Source organism: Squalius cephalus (genome assembly GCF_949319135.1).
Source record: "Squalius cephalus genome assembly, chromosome: 3".
Lineage (NCBI taxonomy): Eukaryota > Metazoa > Chordata > Actinopteri > Cypriniformes > Leuciscidae > Squalius > Squalius cephalus.
In genome coordinates, this window is record NC_137124.1 from 19,129,094 (window position 1) to 19,153,429 (window position 24,336).

General features: G+C 38.5%; 3 protein-coding genes across 11 annotated transcripts in view; 1 reads left to right on the forward strand and 2 right to left on the reverse strand.

Annotated features, from left to right (window-relative positions):
* Window positions 1-495: 495 nt before the first annotated feature.
* On the reverse strand, window positions 496-7,817 carry calca (calcitonin/calcitonin-related polypeptide, alpha). 9 transcript variants are annotated; one of them, XM_079866462.1, is made up of 7 exons: window positions 7,667-7,807; window positions 5,671-5,790; window positions 5,524-5,569; window positions 4,372-4,474; window positions 3,579-3,670; window positions 3,005-3,139; window positions 1,937-2,435 (listed from the first exon to the last, which is right to left on the reverse strand). In XM_079866462.1, exons 4-7 carry the CDS (start codon window positions 4,372-4,374, stop codon window positions 2,246-2,248), a joined length of 420 nt encoding a protein of 139 aa, XP_079722588.1. In that variant the 5' UTR covers window positions 4,375-4,474; window positions 5,524-5,569; window positions 5,671-5,790; window positions 7,667-7,807; the 3' UTR covers window positions 1,937-2,245. The 9 variants fall into 9 exon arrangements, with proteins under 9 accessions (XP_079722593.1, XP_079722588.1, XP_079722586.1 ...); XM_079866460.1 differs by having other exon boundaries at window positions 5,008-5,569; XM_079866459.1 differs by lacking the exon at window positions 5,524-5,569.
* Window positions 7,818-8,319: 502 nt separating this feature from the next.
* cyp2r1 (cytochrome P450, family 2, subfamily R, polypeptide 1) lies at window positions 8,320-12,785 on the forward strand. Its single transcript, XM_079866470.1, has 5 exons — window positions 8,320-8,842; window positions 9,785-9,926; window positions 10,715-11,344; window positions 11,431-11,757; window positions 11,846-12,785. Exons 1-5 carry the CDS (start codon window positions 8,603-8,605, stop codon window positions 12,025-12,027), a joined length of 1,521 nt encoding a protein of 506 aa, XP_079722596.1. The 5' UTR covers window positions 8,320-8,602; the 3' UTR covers window positions 12,028-12,785.
* A 4,121-nt stretch (window positions 12,786-16,906) lies between these two features.
* Window positions 16,907-24,336, reverse strand: part of pde3b (phosphodiesterase 3B) — a 54,270-nt gene continuing 46,840 nt past the window's right edge. Inside the window, exons 9-16 of the mRNA XM_079867484.1 lie at window positions 24,151-24,285; window positions 23,679-23,790; window positions 23,397-23,510; window positions 21,891-22,090; window positions 21,395-21,598; window positions 20,147-20,308; window positions 19,815-20,052; window positions 16,907-17,566 (exon numbers count right to left, since the gene is read on the reverse strand). Of these exons, the coding sequence (XP_079723610.1) occupies window positions 17,349-17,566; window positions 19,815-20,052; window positions 20,147-20,308; window positions 21,395-21,598; window positions 21,891-22,090; window positions 23,397-23,510; window positions 23,679-23,790; window positions 24,151-24,285 (1,383 nt within the window). The 3' untranslated portion in view covers window positions 16,907-17,348. The remainder of the gene's footprint in view (window positions 17,567-19,814; window positions 20,053-20,146; window positions 20,309-21,394; window positions 21,599-21,890; window positions 22,091-23,396; window positions 23,511-23,678; window positions 23,791-24,150; window positions 24,286-24,336) is intronic.

Here is a 24,336-nt window from a genome sequence, read left to right on the forward strand (position 1 = left end):
GAACGGTTCCCAGAAGGGTTTATACAGAATGGCTGCTGTCACTGTAATTTGCACAGAGGACCCAATAAAAACAAATCAAGCACGTCTCTGGGGCTACAAAACACAACGCAGTGATGCAAAGTCTTTGTTTTTGCTCGAACAAGCCGTACTACTATTATTCAGATATAGAAATAAGATTTCTATTTTTTGTCTACTGTTAGATATTAGGTTTTCATTCATTAAAATTAATTGACTATGCTAGATTAACGTTGGTTTACAAATTGGATTTCTTAAATAGACACTTTCAGTAAGACCTCAATTGGATTATGACCTTTTAAATTGGCATTCAAAACAACTGGACAAATCAATGCTGAACCTTGATGTGGTTGTCATTTAATTCTGATTATTGTTTCAGAAATGCAAAATCGAACGTGACATGAGGGGGGCATGTGTAACACTATGCAGACCAATTACTAAAACAACCAGTCAGTCAATAAATCAAGTACCCCAAACCTTATGTATCTAAAATACATTTTAATCTTGCTCAAATTCACAATTGTTACAATTTGTAATTCAGTGGTAGTACCTCCCTCCTTTAATTCAAACATACTGTACAACAGCGGCATGTAAAGTGTGTTACATCAAGGCACAAGACACATCCATAATCAGGGAAGCCTTTTTATGAGGCGCTGCTTTAATATGATCCCCAAAATACCGTAATGTGCTGAGACACATTAAAGGAACAAGGGCCAAACCAGACTGTACATACTGAATGTGCTCTCTGCTGAGAGGAAAGAATGAAGCAATGCTCTTCCTCGGATCCAAATGAGTAGAAAAATGATGGTTACTGATCATCACCGCTTTCTCGTTTCTTTTTCTTTTTTTAACCTTATGTTGCTTTGATGAAGAGCCAAAAAAATAAGCCGTTATAATGTCTGGCTGAATGGAAACGATCAGTGCTATCAACTGGAGTCCATTCAGATGAAAGTGAGGAGTTTCCATTCCCAGGGTTCATAATGAGGACATGATGGTTTCTCTTTTATTGACAGCGATCAAAGAAGAACTGTGGACGTGTAGATTGGTGACCTGTTGAAAGATTTATGTAGGATGTTATCATCATTGTATATGACACCTGCAACATAAATTCATACTATAACTATAACATCAGCACAGTAATATGAAAAATTAAGACTATTTTAAGTAGAATAAGGTGCAAAAAGAGGAGTACACTTTACATTTAAAAAATAATTTTACTTCATAAAATTGGTTTGTTTTAAACTTTTCAAACAGCTACAACCTTTTGTTTATTTAGGTTTAAACTTAGATTATGAATCCCAGATTTTCAAGGTGGACTGTATCTATTATTGGTGGTGCTGCTTCAGTATGATCACATAATCATAAAATATTGTCACACGAACATTAAATATAATCATAATCTGTGACATCAACATCATTCTGACATGCCTATAATGGCATGGCGGTACACATAAAATGAAGGAGATGTTCACTATTCACGTACCATTTCACAAAGACCCATTTAGTTGACTACTCCTGACTGAGCCTCCTTCGTCTGCCGAACGCCTGGGAGCCCACATTAGTGGGGACAAATTTGCTGCTTCCGATTCCCCCCGAGCGGCTCAGGAAATCTGCCAGGCGATGGGTTACACATGTGGCAGTGTTACAGGCTCTCTTCTGTGTCGTAATGCTGGAGAGGTAAAAAAAAGAATGGGAATTGAACTATTCATTTAGAAGAAATAAATCAACATATTAAAAGACTTTATAAATTGATTAGAAATGTACATCATTTATGCAGTAAATATATTTAACAAAAAACATAAAAATGTCAGCAGTAATATATCTTACCTAAAATGTGTACTTAAGCCTGATTATATGGAATTAATCACATAAGAATGCTCGTTCATTTCTGAACTTTAAACAAACAACAGGCAAAGAAGATCTCCTTCTAAAAATATCTTTATTAGATCAAGAACAAAGTCAAATCACACAAGACAGGAATTTTGCTGTGGGTTAAAAAAAGCTTGTCGTTACGCCCTGTCTACCAATGAGAGCGCCCCGATTTTATGAATCAGTTATATAACCCAAATAGATCCAGTGACTATATGAAATTAGTGGAACAGAGTCTGTCTGAGATTTGTTACTCTGCCAAAGAAAGTAGAAAAAAATGTTCTTTCAAGTCAATCAGGCAAGCAAACTTCCACATGCACTTGCATATCAGGGCCAAGCACGGGTTTACAGCCGCTGCCGATTAGACACGGTTGAGCGCCTCTCCGTATCCAGCCAACACATCACTCTCTTCCAGGCTGCGCTTCTTGCCCGGTGTACCCGCTCCAACATTGGTGCGTGGATACGTCTGCAGTTTGTGCAGCTCCTGGGACAGTTTCCCCAGCACGCAAGTGCTGAGGCTGGAGCAGCGCTTGGACACGGCTCTACCCAGGCTGTGAGGAAAAAGACCACATGCAGAGAAACTCATAGACACTTAGACATGCAGGATACATTCACATACAGGATAGACATGATGACAGGATGCATGTTGACATGCTTCCTCGCACGGCTGTCATTAAAATAAATCATGCTTCAGTAATTCATTTCTGCCGCACTTTTCATGTCTTCATTGAGCATATCATGCAGGCATTTCCTCACATGTTTTCAGATCATGCTTCCATCCATGCCGTTTGATATCCTCGTTTTCATGCATTAAGAGCAAACAGGCATTTACACATGGTCAATCTCTCGTAAATCTGACAGGTGAATAAAGTTTCATGCAGAGAATAAACTGGCAGAGAACTCTAAAGCCTTCCCCACTTCTTAACAGAAATTCATCACATACCTGTCATTTACAACAAGTACAAGTACACTTGACATTAAGGAGGTATTGCTCTCATGTTGGAGGCATTTCGGGCTTACTTTCTTGAATATGAGAGAAACAAATCAGTGCACACTCGCTAAATTATTCAACAGATTGCGTTTGGAATGATTCGAGAAATAGACACAATGGGATTTGTACCTGTTTTCCTCAGTAGCTTGTTGTTCCATGTCCTCTGCGGTCATCTGCATGAATTCTTTGACAATTGCGTGAAGCAATCTTCTCGCTTCGTAGTCAGTAAGCGTAGTTCGATCTGGTGATGATTCCAGTGCAGGCCTGCAACGCAATGTCTTCGTGATGATCATGTCTTACAGGACTATACAAATGGTTTGTGTGAGGTCTCCTCTTTTTTTTTTTTATGATAAAAGCACTTTTTGCTTGGTACATCAATTCCTAAACATAATCAAAACAATCTGCTAAGAGTATGGCACTTAAAAGCTGTCCAGTTGCCAAGTTAAGATTTATCGCCCGATCAATACTGTCGTAAGCAGAGTGGGTTTGGCCGGGATTCATCTGATGTAATCAAAAGACTGATAGTCCATGATGCCGCAACCTCTAATGAAAACATATGCTCCCTTGCCTTCGTCCGAATGACTTTACCAAAGCACCCATTTCACTTGTAAATATAGTTAGCCAATTTGAGGAATTATCAAAGGAAAAACACTGCCCTTTAAGCGTTTATCAACATGTCAATATGTTTCTAATAGAACCTTACCTGGCAGGAGCCGCATTAGAGCTGTACATCTGACAAATAATCAGTGCATAGGCAACAAGGAAAGCGGAGATCTTCAACATAACCATGGTCCCCTGCAGTGAAACATTTCATCATTAAATAGTTTAAGAACAGACCGAAAATGATGAGGGGAAAAAATGTCATGGTCAAGCCATCACTGGTGAAAAAGATGAAAACAAGCACCCTCTTTAAAGTATCATTGGCAAATTTAACTGAGCTAAAAAAAACTAAAATAATATTATTTGGAAAGTTATCCACACATTCTCCTGTTTGCTGCAGAAGAATCAGAGCTTGTGTGGTTGGTGCAGACGTCTCCTACTGTCAGGCGCTATGCTATAACTGCAGCATTAAAGATATTAGCCTCGTGATTTCCCTTCCAGCAGGACCCTGTGCATTAGTGTAATGAACTGCTGTCTCTGCACCCACAGCCAGGTCTAAGTAGCCGTCCAATTCTCCTTGAAAAAAAAAATCCATCGAGCATGCCTCTCTGTGCAACTACAGAGCCAAAGAGTAATGCATATACCATTAAGCTCTCCCTAACATTTTATTTTATTATTTACACACATCTATGGTACAGTATATTGAGATTTATAAAAAGCATGGCACATTTATTATGTGTCAAGCCATAAATAGTTGTTACTTACCTTGAGATGTTCAGCTTCGTGCAACAGATAGAGTATAGAAAAGAGTCGTCCCAAAATAGAGGGAATATTTCAACTTGATGAAATTTTGAGTCTGTTGCATTAAGCTACAATACACCTGCCTATATACCCACCATGTGGGTCTCACTATTGACAGTGTGGGTGTTTAATGATTCTCCGACAGCCAACCAGAGCTCACTGCTCCCTCATCCAACCAATCAGAGTGTCCTCGGGCTTCTGGAAAATGATAAAGAGTGTGTCACACTAATGACGTCATTCTTCAATCACAAACTGCTCCATTCACAAAAATTCACCAGTGATCAGCAAAATTCAATATCGTTTTTTTTTTTTTAAAGTAAGGGAACTATTTAAAGAAAGTCTATGATCTGTTTTTCTGTTGTGATCATTTTTAGTACCAACCTAATCTATCGTATCTCTTCAACTCTCGTATCTATCTGTCTGTCTGTCTATCTATCTATCTATCTATCTGTCTGTCTGTCTATCACACCATTGTGTGCATATGTGATATGGCTCTATCACACATAAGTTGGTATGAGGCTTCTGTCATAATGCTGCTTTATTTTTCAATTATAATTTTCTAAAATTTTACTTTTGATAATTGTTTAGAAAACCTTGTGTAAAGCACATACACAAAACTATTTTAAGAGAGGAAAAAAACAAAAACAAATGGATTATGTGTGACATTTTCGTAAATCCGTTTCAAATGACGTGCCAGACTAATGTTGATGGCAGAAAACAAACTCGAATACCCTTTAACTGTGTATCCTGTAATAATGCGTGTGATCAATTGCAACATTGCTCTTGTCCTTATTTGGGTTTCCGTGATGATGTGACCCTTTGTCAGAATCAAAGAGGTTACGTCCATAACAAGCCTTCTATCTCAGTCCCAATTACAGAAGTCTTTGTCTTGAGGCATCATCTGACTCCTCTTCTTTATTGGTTAAGGCCTAATAAACCATTTCCACTAAGAGACAGTGTTTGCGTCACATAGGAACCCCATTAGTCTGGATGAGCCTTTTAGTGTTATCGAACCCAAAGCTGCGCCAATGACGGAATCAGTAAATCTGGGCAATGTGACAGGACCACGGACCCATGCTATGGACGCAAACTACACTTGCACGCGTGATGAACTCCAGCCTAATGAAGGGTCATTTCCGCTAGTGGAACACTTTGCTGAGACGTACCACGTCCATAGTTCAGTGAGTAAGCAAACAAAGTCGAGAGTTTTCCTTTCCTGCATGAAACTTTGGAGTCAATACTGTAACCTTTTCAAATTTGGTCATGCTTTCATCACTCACTCCAGCCAGCCTTCTGTAAGTTATTTCAGAAGACAGATAATCATTTAGTTTTGAAGCAGACAATGTCCTTTTAGATTATGTTTGCTCATGGGCTGCATCTGCCTATGCACCTACGTATGTGAGACATCCTTCAGAGTTCATTTGAGGAACGGCATCGGTTTCGTACGGTAGCTGTTATCATGGTGCAGGAGACGTCCGACACAGCATGTTTGATCTGCGTGGCTGTTTAAACACCTGCAGACGGAACGGAGCAGGGATTAAGTGTGATTTGTAATGACTCTGAGAGGAAAACTAAACACAATCCATAACCCTCTCTGAGACAATGAGTAGCACTAAATGGTCAGTGAGGAGCCAGCACAGTTCATCCTTAGACATTAAGGAAATGAGATTTAATCACTGAGTGTTGCTTATCAATCAACCCTCCTTAGCGAGTTCATCATAATCTCATCTGTGTGCTTTATTAATCACACACCATCCTTTTATTTAGGCTACATTAACAACCAATGGCGTCATCTGACTGGGATTGGCACGGTACCAAGTCACCATGGACTAACAAAAATAATGACTGAGACACCTCTGATGGGTATTAGCTGCGCCCATTCAAAACTGCTTACTGTATGTGCAACACTACAAAAAAAAAATGCAGCTATTTGTGAAATCTGAAACTAATTATGTTTTTAGCCTTGTCTTTTGCTAAAATCACAGCAAAGGATTTCTTTTCATAATATGCCGTTGCTCCTCTGAGGCCTCAAATTCCTTTTATTGATTCATTTATGTTGACTGACTTTTCCCTCAGCTATACCAAATCCATAATTAGAAGTGTTTCTTATGGGAGGATATATTGAATGTTCTAGATGTCCTCATTATATATCACAAACACTGCAGTCTTTGAACAGAATCCCCCGAGACCTGCTGGATGTATCTATCAATACCGATGGAAGGGCTCAAACTTCATAGATAATAAGGCCCAAAGACACCATGTAATAGAGCATCAACAATGTGGAAAATCACATTTCTACTGAGAAAACCAGGAGGATTTATGATCAAATTAGTAGCCTATGATTGCTATAGTTAACATGCTGATACTTCATTCACTTATCCTTTAAAATTATAAAACATGCAGAGGTTGGTATGATTCCTGTGTTGTGGAAAGACATATGCTTTGCTTTCTTTTCAGACCTATTATTTTCTCAAGACAGCATTTCCCACTATACACAGTTTATAAATACAAGCTCATGCAATTTTTATAGGCTGCAATTAAGATAAAAGGGTTATGCCATTCTGCAGGCACTATTGGCTTTTTTATGAGGCACTGTTTATTGATAACATATACATAAGACTATTTATTAATTTATTTGTTCATTTTATTTTTTGTTCATTTATTTGGTGATTGTTGTGCACAATTTGAAATGGAAATGTTTTGTACTGTCTTGAATTCAACTGTTGGTTCTAAAAAAAAAGCAATTAATATGAAAGCAATTTCCTAATTATATATGAGTAATAGACATTACAATAGTTATGACAAACTGAGTTTTAAATATTAAAGATTCTGCAGTGCATAGCCCCTGATAATATTATTTAACCCTTTACATGCTTTTTGAATGTGTGCAGTGGTGCAGAAGCATAATGCTTTTGTTTAAATAATAGTAACATCACCATACGGGTAATAAAAACGATCACAATTCATATGTATTCTGATTAATTAAACTGGGTGCTTTTGTATACTCCTATGGTAACTTGATAAACGTGCTGCGAACTTGCAGGTCTTACTTAAAATAGCAGGAAAAAATGCTGACATGAGTGGAGGGTAAGTTAACGTTAGTTTCAAACCATAAGGTCAAAGTTTGTACAAATCCTACAGTGCAAACGTGTCTGACCCGAAAACTGTTTTTACTTGGTTAGCAAAGCACACTTGTCATGAAAAAAAAAGCAAAAAGTATTCTGGGCCAGGCTGACCTTTTGAATTTATTTTAAAACGATCGTAAATGTTTAACTCTATGTCGAATTCTTCGGAACTTCAGCCAAACTCATATGGTAAGTGACTCAAAGAAGGCTTAATGATATTTCGTTCGTGAACGAATTAGTGTTTTTGAATAATAATTCACTTTACCTTCTAACTGACTCATATTTTGCGCTCACTTCAAATCTCTGACTCTGCCTTTTGAAATAAATATTAAGTGACTGGTTTCCTGTCTTCAGAGTTTATAACGAAACAACTTGACCGTTGACTTTGTAAAAGCATTAGCAGACTGACTGACTGTAGCACCGTACGAGCAAATAGCATTCGAGTGCGAGCTGTGAAGGAGCATCTCATTGGTAGGAAGGAACTACTAAACGGACACGCCCCCTCCATTGAATGGAACCCGTTTGCCACGGGTAGTTTTAGTAGTCCGCAAAGTAGGAAAAAGATAGCCATGTGTTGTATCTCTTAATGCTAAACACATTTTCTTCATTTTTAAGTAGACTTGTAGGCGAAAACTTTCCGTCGTCTGCTGTTTAATGAATCGATTCAGGAAATGGTTAACTTATTACATACAAACATACTCTCGCCTGTCAGTCACAACCTACGGGCGCTACGATGTAACCACAAAAAGGGACACTGAATGAATAAATGAACGAGTCTTTTTTTAATGAACAGATTCAAAAGATTCGATGAATTAGTCACTAGTTCAAAGAAGAGAAGAGGTTTCCACTGCAAAGTCCTTTTTTGGCTTACATGGGTGGGCGTGGCCATTTATATGTTGCAAGTTTCTCCAATACAAAGAAAACCCCGCTTGGAAACGTACTTGTGAACATCTGCCCTAATGAAAAGAAATGTGCCTGAATTCTCGCCAATCAATAGTTCTGACCACCGTTTAATCAAACACAATGCAAGTTAATCCAAAGCGCTCTTTCCGCCAGCCAATCTTAGCCTTTAAGAGGCGGGGGATATAAAGCAACATGTGCAAGATGATCTCCTAAAATACACTGTCTGACAGAGAACGGAGCTCCAGAAACTTTTCAGAAAGCACAGATTATCCCAAAGTGTTTAAGTAGGCTATCTAAAATGGTATCGATTAAACGGTTGACATCTCTGCTCTCTGTGTCTTGGGAGCAAACGCTCATTTGTTTGGGCAGTTTGTCCATTACAATCTTCATTTTGCTGGTGATTTGCCAGCTCGTAAAGCAGCGGAGACCCCGAGGGTTTCCCCCTGGACCGACACCTTTACCCCTGATAGGGAATATTCTGTCCCTGGCCACCGAGCCTCACGTCTACATGAAGAGGCAGAGTGAAATCCACGGACAGGTACGGATGACACTTACTCTCAGTCCTCAATTTTTTCTTATTTACTTGCACATGATCAAGTAACATACTGTAGACTTGTCAAATTGGCTGCTTTTAACTTTGAACGTCTTTGCTAATATTTTTTTTTGTTGTCACTTGTATGGATTTTCTTTTTAAAAAGTTATTTTAAGCCACTAAATAATAATAATAATGCATAATATTGTAATGCATCTTACTGTCTTGTAATCAATATAAGTGTCTACAATGGAAGCGTCCCTTGCGGCGCGTCGCCATGCGCCTTGAGTTTCTTTTTTTTTGACGCGCGCTGCAGAGCTACTCCTCTAGCCGCACAAAAAAAAAAAAAAAAAAAAAAAAAAAAAATTATAGCCTATATATTTATGTTATTAATACTAAATTTATTAATTTCTTCTTATTATTATGTATTATTATTTAATAATAAATAATTATGGTCCCACTTTATATTTTATATTTATAATAAATGTTTTGTGCAATGTTGGCTACTTATTGTGGCAAAATACTTTTTCTGTAATTGCAGAGATTAATTACAGATGCAGTTGCATGCAGGCATTTTTATTATTTTCATTATAATTATTATATTATTATTTCGACAGTTATCATTTTACTGTTGCTGATGTCCCTCGTTGAGCTCACAGATGATTGGTCCGTGTTAGTGAATTGGAGCGTTCTAGTCTTGACGCGCCGCGTCGCGAGAAGTGTATTTGAAAGGAACAAAAGAGTGTTGCATTTAGTGTTGCATTTTTGGCAGAGCGCTAAAGCACTCAGTTTTGTATAATGGCCAAGACATGCTGAGTCAGCATCCCTAATTCGTTTTCTTCACCGTATCCACGAGGGTGAAAGTAGTCCTCTAATTATACTCCGTTCATTAGTAGAAATATGTTTGGCATTGGAGTGGATTAATGAATATTGCCCTTTATTATCCAGATTTTCAGTCTAGACCTGGGAGGAATCTCAACTGTTATTCTAAATGGCTATGATGCCATTAAAGAATGCCTGTATCATCAAAGTGAGGTTTTTGCAGACCGCCCATCCCTCCCTTTATTTCAAAAGATGACAAAAATGGGAGGTAAGTGGTTTCTTATAGAATCATTTATTTTAGAATGTTTTCCTAGAATAGATCACTGCTGAAAAATCGAGATAGTTAAAGACTAATAAAAAGTGAAAATTATGACGAAAGATGACATTATGTATTCCCCCTTATGTCCTTCTAAACTTGTAAGCAGTTCTTTTTTTTTTTTTCAATGGAAGAAACAAAAGGAGATTAAAAAAAATCATCATAAACTATAAACTTTTACAGTATGCACTGTACTCCAAGTCTTCTGAAGCCACAGAATTGCTTTGTGTGATAAACAGACCGAAATAAGTCATTAATCACTGACACTTTATATGATAACAAGCTGCAGTAGAGTTCATACATTTGGGACTTCAGAATAAAGCATATTTTATGGACTAGTTTAATTGTTTGTTTTTTTCTTCCTTTGTCCATAACAGTCATGGTCACTATGAAATGTCTGGGAAAGAAAAAAATCTCCAATTGATTTAAACAGAAAATATAAGGGAAGTTAATGAAACGATTTTTCATTTTTAGTGAAGTACTCTTTCAAATATTTGGGTGATTCAGAGAAAAGGCTCTGGCACGGTTATGTATGTCAGAGTTGGGGCAATAACTAGAGAAGAGCGGACAGTCACACATGAGGTTATCACATAATCAGTATTGCAATTCTTGTAAACTGTGTTTAACCCACAAGACTGCTGTTTGACTAATAATCTCTGGTTAAACATACAGAAAGTTTATCAGATGAACTTTCTTTGTTTCCATTTTTAAGCCAACCGCATTGTTTATTCTCCGTCTAGGACTTCTGAACTGCAAATATGGTCGAGGCTGGATTGAACACCACAAACTGGCTGTGAACTGCTTCCGCTACTTTGGCAGCGGTCAGCGAATGTTTGAGAGGATTTCTGAGGAGTGTGTGTATTTTCTAGATGCCATTGACAAGCACCAGGGGAAGCCCTTTAACACCAAGCATCTCGTCACCAATGCCGTCTCCAACATCACCAACCTCATTATCTTCGGCCAGCGTTTCACCTACGACGATGGTGATTTTCAGCACATGATTGAGATCTTCAGTGAGAATGTGGAGCTGGCTGCCAGTGGCTGGGCTTTCTTGTACAACGCCTTCCCCTGGATGGAGTACGTGCCATTCGGGAAGCATCAAAAGCTGTTTCGCAACGCCAACAAGGTGTACAACTTCCTTCTGCAAATCATCAATCGCTTCTCACAGGGCAGGATTCCGCAGTCGCCGCAACATTACATTGATGCCTACTTGGACGAAATGGAACAGAGCACCACCGATAAAGCGACATCTTTTTCTCAAGATAATCTCATTTTCTCTGTTGGAGAGCTCATCATCGCAGGCACAGAGACCACCACAAATTGCCTGCGCTGGGCTATGCTCTACATGGCTCTATATCCCAGGATACAAGGTTGGTGCCCGGTGCCCACGAAGCAGTTCTCGTTTACAACATTTTAATGTCGTTGCACTAATGGCGTTATGTTTTTTTCTGTGCAGAAAAGGTCCAAATGGAGATCGATTGCGTCCTGAACGGCAGACCACCTGCTCTTGAAGACAAGCAGAGGATGCCATATGTGGAGGCAGTGCTGCATGAAGTCTTGCGCCTTTGCAATGTCGTCCCACTGGGCATCTTCCGCGCTACGTCTCAAGATGCAGTGGTGCGTGGCTACACTATCCCCAAGGGCACCATGGTCATCACTAACTTGTACTCGGTGCACTTTGATGAGAAGTACTGGAGCGACCCATCCATCTTCTGCCCAGAGCGCTTCCTCGACTGTAATGGCAAATTTGTCCGGCATGAAGCATTTCTCCCCTTCTCAATAGGTAAACTGCAAATATTTAGGAAATCAGTAAATCGAAAAGCTTGTCACGTTATTCTTCATTCTTACGTATCCATTTTGATGGTCTTTAGGTAAGCGGCACTGTCTGGGAGAGCAGTTGGCCAGGCTGGAGATGTTCTTATTCTTCACCACATTGCTCCAGAGGTTCAACCTTCAGTTCCCCAAAGGCTTTATTCCAAATCTCTCTCCGAAACTGGGCATGACCCTTCAGCCTCGGCCATACGCCATATGTGCCATCAGGAGACAGCAGTAAAACTTCCCCCGTGAGCTCTAGAACACATGCTCTCACCTCGGGGGATGCTTCCAAGAAACGCAAATGTTAGAGAAGTTCCCCATCTTAAATTCCATCAGGTTTTTCAATGGGGAATATTGACCTCTGATATTGACTTGTTAAATTCTCTGAACGTGTCCTTTAAAGTTTCAAAGAACCCAGCCTGAGAGTGATAAGAGTACTGTTACAGAACACATGGCGTGGAGAGCAAAGAATGAGCACATGCGTGTTACCAAATGAGTACGTATATGATGTTATCAAGATATAGTGTAGCTTATATCTTTGATAGCTCCGAAAAAGTGTACTGTGTAACCAACCGAACATTGTGCTTGTTAATATGAGAAGAGCTATTGTGTCAATGATTGACAGGGTTTACCTCTATAATGGTTTAGAGGTCTGTCTTTTTCAGCATTCCTTGAACCATTTCTGGAGTTGGGTAAGTGAGAGGAGAACAGCTGCCTTTCCCAGAAAGTGACTCCTGACTCCTGTTGGTTTAATGCCAAATAACAGTTCTGCAATAATAACGGCCCTGTCCCTAGTTTATCTCAGTGGAAAGAGATTATCAAGAAACTTGAGCTGCAATATAAGAGGAAAAATGGTGCTATTGTGAAAAGCTGACTCCAATATACATTTTATAGTACAAGATCATTTTTGATTTTACCTCACATTTTAACTAGTTTTTGTGATGAAATGAAACAAAACCTTACAAACTTGTATAAATAAACACAAAATTAACCTTTGTTACGTGAGTTGTGTTTTAATGCTGATCCTAAGCTCTTTTTTTTTTTCTGCCTGCGGCCTCTCTTTCAACTGTTCTGGAATTTTCCGAAGCCAAGTTATACACCATATAAACCAAGCTGAAATGACTCATGTAGTTCTGTGAAGTGTTTATAAATCTAGCACACTTCAAAAATGAATGGTTTTCAATGGCAGCACCTAACTATCTTCACTTTGACAGTAGTGTTTGTTAATTGTGAACCTACAGTCTGCAATACATGTAGCTTTTTTTTGTATATATATATATATATTTTTTTTTTTTTCCTTCTCATGCAGTGCCTTTCAAATCCCCATGTTGTCACAGTAAAAACATTTACAGGCCAAATAATCATCCCAGTCTGTGTTATTACTTACACAAACTGCACAGGACCGGAAATTCAATTAAAAACTGAGAGTGACGGGTAGGGGCAGCGCTGCTATGGGTAAGCTGTCACAGTGATTCTGTCATCTGAAGAGATAAGGCTGGCCTTTCATACGACCTACACTTGGGGACTCATCATCTGCTGACTGTCATCTTACAGGCAGTTCCTCCCATGAGAACGCTTGGGCTTTCATCTGAGCACTAAAGAAATAAGCAGCAACCTGCAGCTAGACGATGCTCAGTAGCACACACAGATAATGTCAAAACATGTTGCGTCATTGAGATAATAGCGAAGGGCAAAGACACTTTGCTTGTGTCTGGACTCCTCTTAATAGGTGAAAGGTCATGTTCAATGCTTGGTCATTCACTGTGGTGGTGTGATTAAAACACTTTATTTGTACCTGGATAATGTGGTTTGCAAACGTTTTATGATTGTACTATTAATGAGACCAGGGGTTTTCAAACATTTTGATAACAAGGGCCCCCAAATATTTTGATCATCTTGAAGCCCCCTTCCTGAAATATTAAGGTTGTTTTATATTTTCCATGTATACAAAAAACACAGAGGAAAACATCATGTGACGTCATAAAAACAAGTAAATACTTTCCGGATCTTTTTTATTTATTAACAGCACTACTTTTTTTTTGGTAGTTTTGTGGAAAAACCCCCCCATAAAAATTACATTTACAGAGACATACATATAATATTCAAAAGTTTAGGGTCCGTTTTTTGTGTGTGTGTGTGTGTGAAAGAAATGAATCCTTCAGGAAGGATGCATTAAATTGATCAAAAGTGACAGTAAAGATATTTATAATGCCACAAAATATTTCAATTTCAAATAAATGCTGATCTTTATTGAACTTTCTATTCATCAAAGAATCCTGGAAAAAAAAAATTATATATATATATATATATATATAAATATAAATGGTAAGTGGTGAGAAATATTTCTTGAGCACCAAATCAGCATATTAAAATGATTTTTGAAGGATCATGTGACACTGGAGACTAGAGTAATCGTTGCTGAAAAACATTATATATTGTAATGTTTCACATTATTACGGGTTTTACTGTATATTTGATCAAATTAATGCAGCCTTGGTGAGCACAAGTCTTAAAAATGACACTTAAAAATTAGTGCTGTCAATAAATTTCATTAATATCTTCACTGCACATATTAACTTTGGTAGCCCTAAAATACATTTTGCAGGCCTTTAAGCACTCCCCTCTCGTGGTCCCTGGACCCCAGTTTGAAAACCCCTGACTTAAAGCAATCAAGTACACATCCGCTCCCATGCATAAACAGAACAAAAATAAAACAATATGACACAGACAGACAGAAATCAATTGAGAGTAGAACTATTGTTCAGGGATGGTGCTTTTATGACAGCTATAAATAATAACAAAAAAAGTCAATTCTCCCCCACAACCCTGAAAAGGCTGAATGGTTAAATCGGACATTGCTATCTAAATGCTACATAAAAAAGTAAATGCCATCATAAAGGTACTGATGACAGGAACGTCGGAGGTTACTGTGTTGCGACGAATGCCCCACAGTGAGATACCACAGTCCGCTTTGACGGTCGAGCAAGTGGTCAACACGAGGGGATGGTGGTGCTGTGACGCTCTGATCTGCCGGAGGGGTTGTTGGGTGGTACAAACTGAGCCACTTTTAAGTCCCAGATCGAAGAAATTATGAACACACAGTCGAGAGAGAGAGAGAGAGAGAGAGAGAGAGAGAGAGAGAGAGAGAGAGAGAGAGAGAGAGAGAGAGAGAGAGAGAGAGAGAGAGAGAGAGAGAGAGAGAGAGAGAGAGAGAGAGAGAGAGAGAGAGAGAGAGAGAGAGAGAGAGAGAGAGAGAGAGAACCACAAGCTGCTTTGGGTGCGCACAAGCCCCCAACACAGAACACACCCTGAGCACAGGCCAAAAAAAGTGACTAATGAACAACCCCACAAATGGAGACAGAGACATTTAGGCATCCGGCATCGCTGATACAAGCTCGGCGAGCTTTAGAAATAAGGGGCGTTCGGCAAAAAGTGGTTATGGGCAGGAACAAAAGACAGTGCACCCAAAATAAACAACTAACAAACTGAAAAACACAACACCCAAACACATCCACATCTGTAAATAGCATTAGATTTTTTAAAAACTCCTGAAACAAGATGATAATTACATGGTCTCAATGTACAATATATGTCAGCTGTATGTAGAAAACAGACGCATTGTTGATTAATTAAAAAATATATAATATAATATAATATATATATTTATATATGCAAGTATTCTTTCTGTGCAGAGGTTAAACACTTGTTTGGTAGTAAAATGTGCACATTTATATCTTTTTTTTTTACTCTTAAATATACTAGCTTGATTTACACTGCCTACTTGAGAACTTTCCTCTACAGAGACAAAATGAGTTTTGTCGAGATGAGGCAGACCGAGAGAGAAAGAGACCCGGAGCCGGTTAGTCTCCACCTCCCCGTCCTCCCCTCATTATTCTAGTGGAATGCCTAGAGTTCTTGCTTCAGACAAAAAAATATAGAACTTTTAGTATTAAACCTGCCTAATGGTGAAGAATAAGAAAATACGAAAGAAAGAAAAAAGTACAGCTTTCAAGGTGAAACCCTGGATTACTTGAAAATGGACAAACTGGCCAGATTATGCATTTGGCAATAATTAGAGTAAGTACAAGCATGTGTCCGTATGTTCAAATAATGCCAAATGTGAAGTAACCCCAAAGCATTGTTTAGTCTACGACTTGCGTGCTTAGTCAAACATTTTGTTTTCAGAAACAATCCTTATTCTTATCATTGGGTCTTTGGAAATAATAAACATGGATAAATCGGTCTGGAGCAGGTGATAAGGACGGGGGTTAATATCCAGGACACTACACTTTGAGGGAGCATCTCTTTTTGTTAATGACTTTCAAGTTATTCATACAAAAAATAGAAATCTTTTCTGTCCCGCCTCTGAAAAGAATGCTCGACATGCAAGTTGAAATTGCAGAATTAAATTTTCGCAAAAAACAAGGATCGATCCTTCACATGAATCCTGAGTAACCGTGAAAAAATATATATATTTAAACGTAAAAAAGGAGAAACGTCCCTTCATTTGAACAGCATTCCTGTCCCATTTGCTATGCTTTTAAACACAGACGGACTTTACAGATAAGATTCAACGATTGGCAACTCAGCGTTCCTGAAGAGGACAAGGTGGGGAATAACACACAACAAATGAAATGAAAGAATGAAAACTACCTTACAAACAACAAAGGCAAACCAAAAAAAAATGCAGGAAAGTGATCAACATGAATAAAAAGCATCCAAAACGATGCAGAAGTCAGGTCATTTTTCAGTCAAAAATGTCAGCATTTCCACTTGTCCTAGTGACTCTGTTCAGTAATACAGTGTTTTATGTCGCCAGCATGAATTGGGGACTGCACATACAGTGCAGGATACATAGCCCATTTTCTGGACCACAAGAAAAATAAAAACAAACTATATATATATATATATATATATATATATATATATATATATATATATATATATATATATATATATATATATATATATATATATTTAAAGTTCAGACAGGCACATTTTGAGTTATGCTTCCTGACACTGAGCCTGAAAAGGCATCAGTTGTAGTCTTTATGTTTTTGAACTGTTCGCTTTGGTAACGGGTGTCAATTATGTCATTGTCTCTTGTTTTTTTCCAGAGTCTTTTTTCGTGTCCTATTTGACTTAAGTACCTACGGGAGAGATAAGAGCTCTACGTTGAAGGCAGCATCACAGCCAGGTAACCATGGATGGCACGATTCTCCCCTGCCTGTTTTCTTCTGTCTTGTTTTAATCTCATAACACGATTCTGCGTCTTCAAAGCTCTGTTCGTTCTCCGCTGATTCTCCATGGGGTGAAAGTGCATAGGAGTGGGGTTCCCACCAAAGGGTCCTCTCACAGTAGTAAGGCCTTTTTTTCAACACAATGTGAACTGCATTAGCTTCAGAGTGTCGGCACAGTGACGAATTTCAGCATGGGGAGATCCGCTAGGGTCTTCCTCTGGGTGTCAATGTGTGTGTTTGTGTAGGTGAAGGAGAGGGAGGGGTCACCCCCTCCGTTTAAGCCCCTCAATGAGCTTCATTTCTTGACCTTCTCCTCTTGCTACTGCCTTTCCTCCTCCTCTGTCTCCTCTTGGATGACCTGAATGTCATCGGAGGAAGAGGTGGATGGAGGAAGGCTGGGGCTCTCGGATTGCTGCTGCTGTGTCTCCAGCTCTTTGGCCTTCTCCTCTTCTTCGATGGTCTTCTTCCACACCTTGTGGTTCTCTGTTAAGTGCTGCATGATGTTGCAGAACAACCGACGTCGACCCTTCCTCCTCTCTGTAAGGAAAACACAATTAGTGTGTGCAACATCTAAGCTGAAGTTTTTTGGGGGAAAAGCATTCTCTCTTTATTACAGATTCTACAAGAGCTATGTAAACTTATGAGCAGTGTTGGTGAAAAAGTTACTTTTAAAAGTAATGCCTTACAATATTGCGTTAGTTGCTAAAAGTAACTAATTGCTTTACTTAGTTACTTTTTATGGAAATTATTGCATTATGTTACATTTGCATTACTTGTTCTCATCTGGGCTGGAAAGAAAAAGTAACAAAAGTTCTATTTTTTGTGAAAAGGCACTTTCACACCAAAAGTGAAATGAATAAGCCTCGGGCTGAAGCAAACGCATGTTCTCTCCTGTCCAGTAGAGGACGTGGCTCAAAAAAACCTTTCAGTTGTGCTGCCATTCTGGATTGCAGAAGAATATGATGCACAATAAAGTTCAATGCTCTTACTTCAGCAAAATAAATAAATTAAATGCAAATGTGATGTTTAAAGTAAAGTCATTTTTGCTTATTGGGGTTGAATTGGATCATCAAATGTCAGCAGCAAAGACTAATAAATTAAGATTAAATACAGTATGTTAAGTATTTTGTATTATGTAGTATGTAAAATATTTCATTACTGCAGGTTTGCATAATATTCTGAGTTTGTATTTCACAATTCTTATTCATTTTAAGGAATACTCAATCTGTTTTTGTGCAAGTGAGATGAGTAAATGCATGCTCACATTTAGTCTAGAACTACAATAACCGTCATGTTTACACAGCACACACAACACCTCTGCACTTACTCCTGAATCCCTATTTAAATTTGACTTAAATTTAAGAAATTGCTGCATGCAAAACATAAGTGCTCCCGAATTTTGAATTGTACCATAGGGCCTTTCGAATAAAATGCATTAAGGTTTGGCTCAACCCACTTTCCAGGGTTCCTTGGAGAGAGATAGAGGATAGCTTAGCAGGAAAACCAGACATTCTGTTCTCTGGGTTGAACAGCAAAAAATGTATGCAAGCCTTTGGTCCAAAAGGCCAACACAATAGTTAACATTAAACCGAAGGAACAATGCATTCATAACTCTTATATTTGGCACACCCATACACCTATCTGGTATAATAATAATATTATTCATTCGGGAAGTGCACCATTTTTCTCCAGAGGCTGGATGCAGTTGGACATTTATATGCTGAAATATATTTCTGGTCCTGAATGCATGTTAACCATTCAAGAACTGTGTGAGCGGAATGGAACACAACCCTCTTCCCTCTTTTTGTATCTGCACCTCAGGTCGGCTATGAAGGCCTACGGGATGCCTTGGGGAAAACTGCTCACCACACATCCGATCATTGCTTGGTTTGAAATGTCCCCTTCCAGACACTTGATCTCTTGGTTGTACGGGAAAGTCTAAGAAAAACGCTTGTCCATATTGCGTACATGGGAAAGAGACCTTGAAATAGAGGAGGTAATCATGGATTGGGGAAGAGTATGTGGCAATATTTTCACCTCATCTAGGATTCCTATTTACCAACTGATTCATTGCAACTTCTGTCACAAAAAATATTGGACGCCACTTAAAATACATCGTTTTGACTTCTACTTTATTTTACTTTATAAATTTTGGACTGAGCCTTATCAAAAACGATCGACTTTTCTATACTGCTGAACCCCGACTGAAAGACAATTCTATTTTGGCCAATACTGGCTCCCACCACACACCCTGGATATTAACAAGTGGTTGACACAACTCCAGGACATTATAATGTTAGAAATATCCACGGCTCCGGTGAATTTTGCACAAAATTCCTCAACATCCTCTACATTAAAGATCTGGACTATAGCTGCTGAGAAGATTTCCAAGTATATTGCAAATAACAATGACCAGGACTCAAGAGTAAATACCCTACCACCTTATCCGTTTTTTTTGTATTCCTGTAATTTATTTTTCATAATTCCTGTGACTTTGTTTTTTTCTGTGATATTATCTACCTAGTATGTATCCCATTGTAAAGAGACCACATGGTTAAGCAGGATGGGAGAGGGAGGTTGAGTTGGGATATTGAATTTGTCACATTCATGTTCACATTCTGGCTTGTTTATTGTTAATAATAAAGTAACTCGCATATTATGTTGTAAATCTGTAAGTAATGCATTACTTTACTAGTTACTTGAAAAGTAATCTGATTACGTAACTTGTGTAACTGGTAATGCATTACCCCCAACACTGCTTATGAGCACAAGTGTATAGCCATACTTGGTTCAAGATCCTCATCCAGCTCTTCATCTTCCGTTTCAATGTCTTCTGTGTCCTCTTCATCGTCGGAGCCTTCCTCATCAATCCAGTATCCTGGCAGCAGGCCTGCAGCATCATAGGAGTTACAAAGAGGCCCAACGATGTGCGTGATAAAAGACTCCTGCAGCTTTGCTAACTGTGGTGCCGAGCGGTCCATGAAAGGACTGATGGGTAATCCTAGATTGGCTTCCTCGTCACCCTATAAAGACAGAAAGATAGAAATGCAAAAACGCACAAATGTTGAACTTGTGTTGCTGCAGTTGAAGTTGTGTAATAAAGTGAATAGGACATACCTGCTCATAAAACTCATTGACGATACCCTCTGTCCATTTGAGGTGAAGGCTGCGGTCTTTGGCTGGCCCATTGATATCTGCCAGCTTAATGCACACTTGGCACACTAACAACCTGTCATTTTCATTAGTCCAGTCGACGCCTGGACTATTCACATCATTAACCTGAAAAAAGAAAAATATCAATCAGAGGATTAACCATAAGAAAGCACCATTTTCTGCAGTAGACAGGTAATGACGATTTTTGAAAAAAGTCTAAAGCTCACCAAAGCTGTATTTATTTAATCAAAAATACAGTAAAAAAAGTAATATTGTTAAATATTATTACAATTTAAAATTATTATTTAAAATGATTTGAATATATTTTATTTTACTTTATTCCTGTGATGACAGAGCTGAATTGTCAGCAGCCATTGTTCCAGTTTTCATTGTCACATGATCCTTCTGAAATCTCTTTTATGTTGATTTAGTGCCAAAGAAACATTTTTTCTTATAATCAATTTTGAAAAGTTTTTGCTTAATATTTTTGTGTAAACCATGCTACACTACCGTTCAAAAGCTTGGATTGAAAAAAAGAACCTTTTATTCACCAAGGATGCATTAAATTGATCAAAAGTGACAGTAAAGACATTTAAAATGTTACAAAATGTTTTTTTTTAAAAATGCTGTTCTTTGGAACTTTCTATTCAAAGTATCCAGAAAGAAAAGCATCATGGTTTCCACAAAATATTAAGAAGCAAAAACTGTTTTCCACATTGATAATAATAACAACTGCTATTAATTAATTGAGCTCCCATAATAATTGATAATAAAAAATGTTTATGTTGATTTTTTTCTGTTTTTGACCAGAGTTTAATTTACACTACTGACTAGAGGATGCAAGATGTATGGCAGCCAATGTATTATTCGCAAAAATAAAATTATCATTAATACCAAAAGTGGAATAACAGAAATTGTTTCACTCTGTTACTCTATCCATCTGTTTTTTGAACACAAGGATGTTTTCTGTTCTAATACATATGTGCCGTTTTACATTAAAATACTTACCGTAGTTTGCAAGTGAAACAAGTATGCTTGTTTCATTCGACTAGCTGAGGCCTTTCCAATGACAGATGACTATCTGATCTGTATGATGATTTTACCAAAACGTAAATTGTATTTATTGGTATTGGGCCACAACAAGCTGTTGTGCTCGTTACTGATTATTGATATTGGTTATTGATACCATATCAGTGCACTCCTTCTACCTACCTTAGAATTAAACTCTGCTAGGAAGTCAAAGTGCTTCTTCAGGTCTGTAGCGAGGATGGCCTCGATCACTAGGAACCGAAAGCGCTTAAACTCAACATGGTCCAAGCTGCACAGGAAGTTGAACTCAGGCTGGGAAAGAAACAGGCTCCAGGCAGAGGCTGCATGGTGGTTCTCCAAAACCGAACGGTCATTATACAACACCGCCTGTGTGAGAGAGTGTGTGTGTGTTTGTGTGTGTGTGTGGTGAGATGGAAACAGGGAAAGAAAGAGAGAAGAAGAGAGTAACAGTGTGCATGAGTCGAGAAGTTCCATGCGCATAAAATCATATGCTTCTGATAAAAGATGGGCTGGCTTCACTTCTTGACACAACAGTGTGAAAACTCGATAAACAAAAATGTGTTCATAAGCTATTCAGAACGAATTTAACTATACAAAATCCATAGTTCTTCTAAACTGCAAAAAAAAAAAAAAAAAAAAAGATTGTTCTTTTACTAACCTGAGGAGCGTTAGTGGCTACGAGAAAGGCATTTGTGCGACCAGGGTGATCATAGTCATGCATAGCAGCTGCTACATATAGTGCCATGAGTTCCAGCGCAGGGACATTCCAGGCCAGACAGCCGTAACTGTCATCCGAAAACGAGGAGCTTTTGGACGTGGCATATGCCACCCTACCTGGGGAAATTCCACTGTCCGAATCTAATAAAAACAAAAAAATGACCATGTAAAACCAGTGATGAAACACTATTACACATCCATTCCAGGTGACAGTCCATTCCTAAATCAATACAGTATCTTACACCACCTAGTTGACATGCAGCTTGCTTTGTTTTAAAAATGTGAATTAGCCGATAAGTGGTGAAAATTATCACGTGATTAGCCAATAATAATACTGAAAACTCAATTTCTTTAATGCTGTAAGTGAATTTAGACATCACAACATTATAATAAGCAGATTTCAAAATGAAATCAAAATTTCCTTTGCTGCATAAGATCACATTTAACAGTTTAAATTATTAGTGTTTTTAAAGATTATCTTTAAGTGAGTTTTAGATGACAGAAAAAGTAATCTATGGAAAAACCAGGGGAAATGGGCATGTGCAATATTGGCCAAACATATCCAATATAGACCGATACTGGAAGAAGAAAAAAAACTATATAACTAAATAACTATATTAATATAATACTATATATAAACTATATGAAATATGTTCAGCAAATGAAAAAACTTGCAAAAAAAGAAACAGGTCAGTTTATTATTTGTTTATATTCAAGCATGTGTGCTGTGTTGCTAATTCAAAATTGGAGTGCATAGGCCTTAAACATCACTAATGAAATAAGAGAATCAAACACGCCAAAAGGCTGCAATTAAGCTGACTGTTTTTACAGCAAACCAAATACTCTGAAATCATACTCCACCATCTCTTTCCCAAAGATTTTGGAATATTTTGTAACTGTACTTGAGCCAGCTAGTGAAGTCACTGGTCTCAGTGTGATTCAACACCTCTGCTTGCCAGAGATGGCTCCTGCGTGGAACAGCAGCAGAGTGAGTCAGAGTGAACTCCATTTGAGAAATTACAAGGGCCATCAGCAGACTTAAAATAAGCCCCGGACATGCTGAGCCAGCAGCCACCTCAGATCTCAATCGCAACAGACGATTTCTAATCGGACAGCATTTGCGCCGCTGGCTGGAATAACGAAGACCGAGCAACGGCCTCTAATTTATTTCTAATGGATCAGGAGCTATGCTAAATATAATTAGAGACCTAACTGAGGAAACAGATGCTCTAACCTGAATCTATCCATCATGTACCCTATATTAAAGTTTCATCCAGTACCTTATCCAAGGGCACAATGATGGTAGATCATGAATCGGTCATTGTAGGATTTGAACCTACAACCTTTCAGATACCAGTCCACTATACCACCCCGCCTCAGTAACGCTCACATACCTCAAAGTTTCTTGATGGCAAAACTGTAATGGAGTATGAGAGCACAGTTGTACCTGTATCACTTCCTGTGACATGCTCATTATGGATCTGCTGAAATCCTGGGATTGGCTGGGTGGTAAGATACCACACTGCATGAAGGACGTCGGTGGCATGGACCCGGTTGTGATCTGAGTGGAGAGCAGATAAAATAACACATTAACGCTTCGCTGGAATAATTTCCAACCGTTCTGATTTTCACATGACACAAATCTGCACTGTGGTCCAATTTGAGAAATACTGGAACAATTCTAACCCAGTTTTCAAGTTTAACTTTAACAAGATTTTTTTTTTCTCACAGGGGATATCACGATAGCCGTTCTCCAGAGCGCAAAAGTACGTCATGAATTCCCGCACAGGGATTTTGAAGATTTCGAACAGACCCGTGTCCTGGAACAAAGTGTACGCCACCTGAGAGAATGTAACAAACAGAACTTCATTAAGACAAGACAAGCAGTGAGCCATTGAGTCCCTGCAGATTCATGTTTATTGGCACGCAGTGCTGAGAGAGACCACTAGCATTACATCCAGCTAAATCTATGAAATGCCATTCACATCAGATCAGACAATAAAAGTGTGTAATTGGTTGGATTTAACGAAACGGGAATGGTTTTAATTATCTAAAAGAGAACCATGTTTTCCACCAAAGTGATGAAAAAACTCTCAATTTGACTAACGCTGATTTCCAGAACTCAGGCATTTCATTAGCTTCATCATGTCAATAGGATTTTTTAATGCTGGGCTTAATATTTGGAATTACAAAGCACTAACATAGCTGAGAATCCTGCCAGTCTTCCCTCCCGTAATGTCCATCAGCTCAAAGATCTGGAAGTTCCAGGTGTTGATCTTTTCCATGAGTGCTTCATGCTCCACCAACATAGAGTCCAACCTGAACTCCTCATTTCCCTGCCAGAGATCAATCACAGTCAGCAGACAGAAGGTAGAAGGTTTTGCAGT